The sequence below is a fragment of the Agelaius phoeniceus genome, chromosome 2, assembly GCF_051311805.1.
Source record: "Agelaius phoeniceus isolate bAgePho1 chromosome 2, bAgePho1.hap1, whole genome shotgun sequence".
NCBI classification, from domain to species: Eukaryota; Metazoa; Chordata; class Aves; order Passeriformes; family Icteridae; genus Agelaius; species Agelaius phoeniceus.
Window position 1 is genome coordinate 64,659,992 of NC_135266.1, and position 9,830 is coordinate 64,669,821.

At 37.7% G+C, this 9,830-nt stretch overlaps 1 protein-coding gene across 4 annotated transcripts in view; it reads left to right on the forward strand.

The window, feature by feature from the left end:
* Window positions 1-8,118, forward strand: part of RNASEH2B (ribonuclease H2 subunit B) — a 43,250-nt gene extending 35,132 nt beyond the window's left edge. For 2 of the 4 annotated variants that reach the window (XM_054654903.2, XM_054654904.2), the window contains exons 10-11: window positions 810-890; window positions 2,834-6,162. In XM_054654903.2, the coding sequence (XP_054510878.1) occupies window positions 810-890; window positions 2,834-2,941 (189 nt within the window). In that variant the 3' untranslated portion in view covers window positions 2,942-6,162. The other 2 variants (XM_077173713.1, XM_077173712.1) reach the window with 2 other exon arrangements.
* The last annotated feature ends 1,712 nt before the right edge of the window (window positions 8,119-9,830 follow it).

The following is a 9,830-nucleotide window of genomic DNA, read 5'->3' on the forward strand; positions in this document are numbered from 1 at the left end:
TAGATTTCACAGGATATTAAGGACAGGGTAGTAATATCAGATATATAATAATAATAAAAATACAGTGTTATAAAATACTACATACTTTTTTTTTCCCTTTTGGAAACATACCAGAAAGTTTTCACCTTTAAACTAAACACATGCTCACAGTTTACGGAAAGAAATATTCATTTTTACAGCCTGATCATGTGGAGTGCTTAGAATCGTTCATGTGCATTATTTCTGAAGTTAGAAGGCACACAGCACATGCAGAGTCAAACTTCCATAATATACTGTTGGATTCAAGTGATGAATGAGCTATGGCAGTGTTTCACTCTTGCCAGCCTGTAGAAACTAATTAATTCTAAAGGTTGTGAACAAACAGACAACAGACTAAATGATGATCCACATGTGTTGGCAGATAGCTACAGCAATGGAGGTGCTGCACAGGTCCATGAGATCATAAGCACCACAGTTCCTTGACTGTCAGGCACTGACTTCCAACAGCTGCTCCAGAGGGTTCTCTAAATAGACTGATACCAAAGTCACAATCATGGCTGATTTCTAGCAGTCATTCTTCAGAAGGCTAGGAAGAAAATGCTTCCCCTGACACTGAATGCTCTCTTCAGAATGCTGTAAGGATGGTTTATATTCACATGTAGAGAAGACGATTGCAGACAGAAATCTTCCACTCTTGCTGCAGATTCTTCAGTTGATTGCCAGTCCTGTTTTGGTGCTATGGTTACGTTTTAAAGCCAAAGCTTTGAACTTCCCTGTGTGTACATCATAAAAGTGGTTGACAGAGCAACTTCCTCACTCTAACATTTCAGAAAAGGAAATTGTCAGATGTCCCTGTGGAACCACAAGAAGACTATACTAAATTTAACAGCGACAATCTGAAAACCAAGAAGGTAAGCAAGCCTTGCATTCATACTTGTTTTGCTGAAGTGCAGATGAATAGCAAATACTAGCACAGAGTGCATAACTTTCTCCTTCAAAACACATCACAAATACAAAACAAATACAAAATTGTCTGACATCTGTAATTATATCTCTTTGAACTTTTCTTTCAGGTTTAATGTGACAGTTTTAATTTCGTATTCTGAACTGTTTTGTACTATCCCTGCCAGGCTGTATTTCACCAGTGAACATTCCAGTGAGCCTCACAGACTCAGACATGTGTTAAGGTGTTTGGCTAATGTTTGCAGAGCTCTTTGAGATCTTTAGATGAGAAATCCTATGGCTTAGTGATAGCAACTGGTAAATTTCAGTAACTCAAAAAAGAAATGAAGATGGCAGCATTTACTTAAATTCCAAGGGATGCTAGGACAGGCTTTATTTTTACCTAGAAATATTGCTTGTGCACTTACTTATGTCAACTTAATGAAGTTAAGTCAACACAGAACTTACTGATTGCCAGCTCCAACGCATGTTTGGAGGCCAATCCAAATCTGAGTCCAGCGGTGCCTGCCACTGTACTATTCCTAGGAGAGCAACAGAGATGTGAAAAGAAATAGATCCTGTCTGTGTCTGCCAAAGCTGTGAGGCTTGTACTGGCTTATTTCTCTGAACATTGAAAGAAAATGAATCTTCCTCCAATCCGTGGGGAACCGAGAAGGCCCGCTGTGCTGGTCTTGTGACCTTCAGTCTAATGCTGACTACTTGTTATCCCTTTGCAAAGAGATGCAGCTGGTGACAGATGCATTCCTTCCTCTCCCCAAAACCCCAGATTTTTTTTTTTTGTATTCAGTGCACATTCTAGTTTGGAAGTAAGAGGATTGCCCCCTAAGTGAAGTGAAGTGTAGATGTTTAAATATGCATGCTCCCCCCTCCCCACATTACATGCTTTTGAACTTAGCATAAAGATAGAAATAAACTGAGGAGAGATAATTCATTTTAACATTAAATAAGATTTACTTCTGAAGTAATAATGCACATTGATGAGAGAATCTGGGAAAGAAAAGATAGCCCTTGGACTCTGTACAGTATACTACTCTTTTTAAAATACTTTGGCAGTGGTTTTGTTTGTAGAGTAACACAGACAATCATACAGTTGTTGCCTATCTCCATCGTATCCATAACCATCTAGCTGATCCCAAGTACTATAATTGGGAAGTCCTGCAGACTGAGGAGTATCATAAAGAAAGGTCAATGCAAATTTTTCTTAATAGGGAAAGCAGCTAGAGATTTAAAACGTAACGCTTTAAAATACAAGAAAGAAAAGAGGTCGGCTCTATAAAATGTGGTTCATAAAATGTGTTTTAGGTGTAGAAGTCTGGGAAGTTGTCCCAGTGGCCTCAAAAGTGCTTTGGAAACGTTAGTTACCTTCTTCATTCCTAGTTCTTAATCTCTTTTCCCTTTATTTCACTGTGCATAGTCTTTGGTAGTAAATCAGTGTGAATTATTCATCATCTGTAATGCAGGTCTGTAATTCAGCCTGCTGACAGCATAATCATGAGATTGAGTCTGAGGGTAGAGAATGCATCTGTTCTATTGCATGCATTATTCCTATTAATGTACACTCAGGGATTTTCCCAAAGTAAACGTTTGATTCGGGATATCTCATCCTCCAGAAAGGAGAGATGTTGCACCTCCTTCTCCTTGTAGTTGGTTTTCTGTCTTTGTTTGAGGTTAAGTAATTCATGACAAGTATTCTTCAGTTTGAACAATGTCAAATTTGTTTTTTAATATTCTTCTCCTACTATTCAAAGCCTGCATCACATTATCTTTACAGCCGTATACTAAAAAAGCAATTCAACTTATTGTTTGACTTCTGTATTTAGGAGTTTGTAGCATCTGTTTCCCCCCTATGGAGTTGCTGTTTAACTGCTTCTGTTTATCATTTCACTCACAGGCAAACACCAAGATGTCTGCAGCACAGAAGGCTCTGGCCAAAGTTGATAAGAGCGGAATGAAATCCATTTCTGCTTTCTTCAGCTCCAAACCTAAAACATCAAAATGAAGACCTATTCTTTAAAGAATTTCATACAGTGGTTATTTTTATGTTAAGCTAAAGAAGTCTCCTGGAGTTTTTTGTTAGTATAGTGTATGCAGGGCATGTCTGGGTATGAGTGTGATGGAGAGGTCTGTCAGCTGGCAGGGCACAGAGCTGTTGGTCCTTAGTGAGGCAAGACAGTACCATGATATCTGATTTTCCAGCCTGGATTGGGAAGATGGCTCAGCTGCATAAAGATGGTGCTGTGAGCTAGAAGCAAGGCTTAGCAGGGTACTATACTGTGCTGCTGCTCCTTCTAGAGCAAGCCCAGTAAAGCCCACCACGGAGTTTTCTCCATTACACTTCATTCTAGGTCAAAAACTTGCCCACCTTTGATGATTTTTTTTTCTTAAATTCATAAGGAGCATTATTTTTTTAAAACTTTCTGAAGTTTTTTACCCAGTGTTACATCAGAGTAGGATGGCATCATTGCATTTTTATTTTGACCCAAATGTAAGCGTTGATGTAAGCATTGTCACTGGTGGTATTTTATTGAGGCAAGGATACTCTCTGTATTGGGATTTGGGGTGTTTTCAAATGCTGGAAACAAAGGCAATGAATGTCAGTGTACATGTAATGCAATAAAGTGCTTTGTGTAAAAACTTGTGTTTGCTGTATTTGCTGTATGCTTCAAAAGCTAGGTTGGGTTTCAGCACATTTTTAAAGTGCTTTTGGTATTTTCCTGTATATAAATTTTAATCCTTAAAGAGTTCTGGCATCTCTTTGGCTTTATGTGATAAATCTCTTAGCGCATAGCAATATAGGGGTATTTTTATGTTTAGTTCCAAGGTCAAGAGGTCCTTACAAAAATAATCAGGGAAAAATTGATTTAAAGGCAAGAATGGGTGGGGTTTTTTTTAAGAAGCCTGTTTGGCATTGGATTCAAAAGTTTAAGTATGAGTGTCTTAGATAAGGTTTAGTTTTACAAAGTTTTGCACAAGGTAGGACTGTTACTTAAAATGCACTATCCATTCTTTTCTACGTTCTTTCATCATTACAGACTATTCCTGTGTATTTAGAGGGATAGCTGATGATGTGGCTTCCCTCAATCTCAGAACTGAAAAAGAGATGGAGTCACTGGGATCATTTGTACTGATCTAGCCAGTTCTGCACAATAATCAATGTCATCCATCAGTTGTTGCACTGAGTCATTACTGCAGATCAACTACAATGTGTGTTTTTGAATGACACTCTTAAAACACATCAGTGCTACTTCAGCTCAGTAAAGAATCTGCTTGTATCCCTTGATCATGCAGGTTTTAGAGAAATTAGGAATTTCCCCTTTTTGAGTAACTATGCCATTTTTCCACTTCAAACTTACTTGCTGTCATTTACAACCCTTGGATTACGATGGTGTCTGTTAGGTTAAAAAGCTCTGTGGCACTCTCTTCCAGCCAGAAATGAAGGAGAAGTCTTGCCATGTGTTCTGTGCAGTTTTGTAGTTCTTGTTGGGTTTTCTGTGCCTTTCAAACTGATGTTTTTTACAAAGTGTCAGATGTAGTTTGCAAATGTGCAGAGGGTCACCATGGCTGGAATTCCAGATAGAGGAAAATACTTGGAAATCTACAGAATTATTATCTCTGATAATAAATATCATTTGATGACCCCAGAACAAGCAATTGTGGTTGTGAACTGGAAGGGTTAAATTCCAGAAAACAATCAACCTCCCAAATTCATGTGAGTTGAATCATGGGATGCTGAAGTGATGGCAATTTTGAAAAACACCCGTCAAAAATGCAGGATGATGCTATGGGAAAAAAGGAAAGAAAAAGAGCAGGCACATTCTGTTAGGTTAATGGAGAAGTTCTGTGCAGTAAGCAACTAGTTAGGGATTGTTTTGGTAGAAAAAAGGAGTTTTGTATCTATTAGTGAAAAGCCAGTTCTAGAAAATGCTGAGAAAGCAGACAAGCATGGGATGGGTGCTTGTTGGAAAACCAGGAATGGGAGAGGATTATGTTAGAAATGGGAACTATGGGGCAGAACAGATACATGGTAGAAGCTCTTCTGGATATTTAAATATGCTAGTTTTAGGAATTTGGATTTTAACAGTTCAAAAGTTTTGTGAAATAAACTTTCCAAGCACGCCTTTTCATTGACTGAGCTGTTCAAGAACCTTCTAGGAAAAAGTCCCAGTTTCTCTGGTCGGAATTTGGGACAGAGAGAGAGCAAATCTGATACAGATGAGAGGCCTTTGTGCTGACCTTCTGGTACTTCTGGGGTACCAGATTTTATTTTTTCTTGCTCTATGCATGCCTTTCACATCTGCTGCTGTGCTCAAGGACTAAGTCTAGAGTTCTTTCTCTGTGCAGGGATGCATTTTGCTTTAGTGCCACATCTCGACTTCAGCTGTCAGCTATGCTGTAACTTACCACAATAGTAATTTTATTAGCGACTGTACTTTTGGTTAAGCAAGAATTTGTGCATGACAAGAAAAACAAGCCATTTCCAAAAACCATTAGAGCTTTCACATGAAAACAAAAACTCTTTTCCCTTTAGGAAAGCAAGAAATACATTTAGTAAGTTTGAAACTTCCTCGACATGTATCTGTAAGAAGTTATGAAGAGCATAAGGTGCCAAGTGCATAAAACAATATTTCCTACCACAATAAGGATTTAAATATAGTTACCCTGCCTGGCCAGCAGTAGCAGTAGATCATTATGAAGTGTTGCTTTGCTATTTCTTCCTTGGTTAGCATAATATAGAGCAATATGCCAGGGCTATTATAGAAATGTGGTTTTACTTTATTTCTTTTTCTGGGTTAACATGACATCTCTACATGTTCATGTAAATATCTGATGAGCTGTGATGATTTTATAGTTGTTTATCTGGGATTAAACAGCCCTCACATTTTCACTTTTTTGGACTTTGCATAGCAAATGGGTTGACATCAGTGGGCATGGAAAACATGGAAATACAAGCACTGACTTAGGGATATTTAAGGGTCAAACTGGCACATCATTTTCAGTCAAGTAATAAACTTAGTTCTATTTGTAGAAGTGATTGGTGATTTGAATATTTTCAGTGGAAGAGGTGGCATAGTTGGCAGAGCTTGCATTCAGATCTGAAATCTGGAAGGGTTCAGTGTGCTTTCAGGTGTTCAGTTGCATCTGACGTTATGTTTATTGGGGCAAAATTAAATACATGGATGGTTATTTGAATAAAGTAATGTTTTTGATTAGGGTTTTCTCTTTCCTTTGTAGATGCCTGAGAAAAGACGTGCAAAGAAGAAATGAAAGGAGCTTAAGGAGACTCACTTGTAACTCACCATAATCACAAAGCTGCTTTTGACGGCTTTTTTTACGCACTTTCTGAAAAATAAATGTTTGACATCGGACATGCCCCGTTCCAAGAAAGAGCAAATCTCAGCAGATTAGCATTGTTAAATATGCAGTGTGTTAAACATACTCTGCTTCAAATTTTATAGCTCACACACGATTGGTCTATCGGGGCCCTTCCAGGAAAGCACTTACGAGCATGCCTAATGTTAAGCACATGAGCAGCGGTCCTCAAGTCAGCCGTGTTGTTCGTGTGGGTAAGTGCTTTGCTGGATCAGTGCCTGCAGCCCTGTTAGGTGCTGAGCATCCTGATCCATATCCAGCAAAGCACTTACGTCCATGCTTATCTTGAAGTGGAAGAGCCAGTCTAATATTTGTGCATTAGTGTTCGCCATAAAATCTCTCTTGGCACAATGACTCGTATGCTTAATATTAAGCACCTGCCCAAGTATTTTGCAACATCAGACCAACTGCATCCTTGAGCAAGTCTTAAATACTTGATCTTCTATGTTTTGTACTCATGTTTTTAATAGAATGTATGCTTTTAGTGACTGTAATTACACGTTTTAGAAGCTGTGTAGCAAAATATGTTTGTATCGCATGTTTTATGCAATTTCTTCCTTCTTTTTCAAAAGTCCAATGTTCAGTCAAAAAATCAACCAAAATGGGAAAAAAACCCAATATTGACTCTTTATAGGACATTTACATTTTTAAAAGTAGTTTCACTGAGTTTGATTTACATGATTTTGTCTAACGCTGACCTGTTTTACAGCAGGTGTCACCTAGCTCAGGTTGTGTGGACAGTGTGACTCTTTAAGTGCTAATGCTCTAGGTAGGTTGTGTGTTCAGAAGGGCAGATGGAGAAGCTGTATTTTTTATTTTACTTCTTTTATTCTAAGGGACTGAATACTTACAAACATATATAAAACTAAAATCCTTACCAACATTTATAAAATTAACATGTGTTAAAAACTAAATCAAAACCTATGTAATTTTTCAGGTTAAAAAAAAAGACCTAATTATCCTTTATTTATTAATGTAAGTGGCACTTTCTCTGGAGTGAGCTTCAACCAAAATGTCAGCCTGAGTCTACATAAAACATGCAGGAAGGGGATGCTAATGAGATCCTGAAGTGATTTGTGTCATATGCAGTCTGATGTTCTTAACTTAAATGCCTGTATATCAAACTACTATTAATTTATAACTCCTTGCTGGAGAACTTTTTAAAGTTAATAATTGGCAGGATTTTGAACAGAATGAATTTTACTTCTGTAAATTCCAACTGTGACCCCAGTGCACAGATGCCTACAGCAAATAACCAAAATGCTTGGTAAAGCATGAATATATTTTAAGTGTTCTAGGTAAAAGGTAAAGAAATATTTTACATCAACTCTAGCAAATTTTGACTAACTTTGAGTAAAGAAGAGCTCCAAGAAGAGTTTATTATGACCTTGCTGGAAACTAAATTCCAGGACTGAGGCAATAGCATATACAACTTTCTTTTCAACTGATTCTGCTCATCTCTGTTTCAGAATATGAAAAACCTGAACTATTAACTGTTTAGAAATCATATATGAAAGGAAATGTAATCTGAATGCCTGTTTTAGGAATTTGCACTGAATTATTTTTGTTAGTCTGGTGAAGCAATGTGCGCTTTCTCTTTTTAAGGAAAAATATTTTTTTAACATCGTTTTTAGGAATACAGCAAGATTATTATATGGGTCCAAAATGAAATTTCTATTTTTCTATCTTACATTAAAAAATATTTGATGTATGAATTAAGATGATATATTTCAGTATATGGTTCCATATTTTGTAAGATTTTATTTTTAATATATGTGCAAGAAATAAATAAATGCCTTTGGAATATTTTGCTGATTATTTCTTCACTAGTATCACAGAGGAATGCAAAAAAAAATGCAGTGCAGTCAGGCTGCTGATGCTGTTACCCTCCAGAGGGTAGTCAGTCATTCTTGGACTGAGTTGGAGGAAATAATGAGTTCTGATATAAATACAAATCTACAAGTTCATTTAGACAGATTCCGCGATGCAATTAGGCTAATCCCTGAGGACGTTACTGTACAGGTGTTCTAAAGAGAACCCATCTCTGTCTACATGCAGTTGCTGGCCTGCACACTCTGGACATTTTCATTTTCGGGAAGATGGTGGTGGATCTTTGAGTATTGGTGGGATGAAGAGAGTGGAGGTGAAGAGAATGATGTGGTTATTTGTGTGACTTTTTACGTATTTTGCATTCTTCGCCATCACATATGTGATACATCGGTGCTCCATCACAGACTGACACAGAACTGATAAACAATTATTTTCCATGGTTTTTAAGAGCAGACAGGTAATAAAGCACAGAGGAAAAGCTGTTCTCTGCCAAAACATTATCCTGGTATCACCCTGATATTGTAAGTGCTGACATGAGGCTTCAAGGCTGTTAGGATAGTTACAGTCATTGCATTTATAAAATCCAGACAACAAGGGGCAAAGCAAAGGTGATGGGTATTTTATTTGACTGCCAAGTTTGTTTATTGATATTAATGAAACAAAAAAAGAAAATAAGTAAGGCTTGTACCATTTCATATACCCATCACTCACCAAGACTTATCTGAAGAAAGCTAACAACAAAGCAATGGCACGGCATCTATTTAAATATGAAGTAGCATTTACATTTCTTAGTTCAATGAAGTCACCTTGCAAGGCATTGCTAAGACTAAGGAAAACAGTACATTGCTTTATATTCTTGAAGAGCTTCAATAGCTCAAGTGTCCAAGCTGAGCTCTCTAGTACCCTCTCTGTGCACAACTGTTGTCTTTTAGGGTCTGTCACATTGCAAATTGCGCTAATTTTTCCAAAGCTCCCTTTTAAAATGCATTGCATACCCTGAGACAGTTGCAAAGCAAGCAATGGTGTGTCAGATAAAACAATGCCCCTGTGAGGCTCATCAGTTTTTAAAAGGGGAAGCTAATAGGAAGATGGAAAGTTCTGCTTTAAAATTCAGCTTCTGATTTGGGATTATGGTCATTGTTTTGGTCATCCTTTCTCTTTCAATCTGAGGACCTGATTCTTTTTCAGAAGGTGCGAATTTGTTATACTCCCATCTCCCCTTGCCTTCAAGCCAACTGAGCAAACTGTTTCTGAACAGGAATCCACATTCATGAGGACAGCCAAATTCAAAACTCTCTGCAGCCCTAGTCATGCATAGACTCATCACAACTTCCTCTTGAATTCCTTGTGTGAGCTGGCATTGCTAGAGGTTCTTCCAAAACAGTTCAGAGTTGATTCAATAGGGGTGAAAGTGAAAAAACCCCAACCTGACAACCTGACATACTTTCTTCTCTTGTAGTTAATCCTACACTGGAGAAACTGAGCAGAAAGGTTAGAGAGACAACAGCGAGGATGGAAATTAAGAAGGCAGCAAAGCTGGCTCAGATACAAAAGGCAGTGTTGAAAATGAAGGAAAAGTAGGCAGGGAGGAAGGAAATAGTGGAAAACGAATTGTTGAATTGAATGTGGAAAAAGACCACAATAAGTCTGAACATGAAGAAAGCAACAGCAATGCTGATACAAATGAA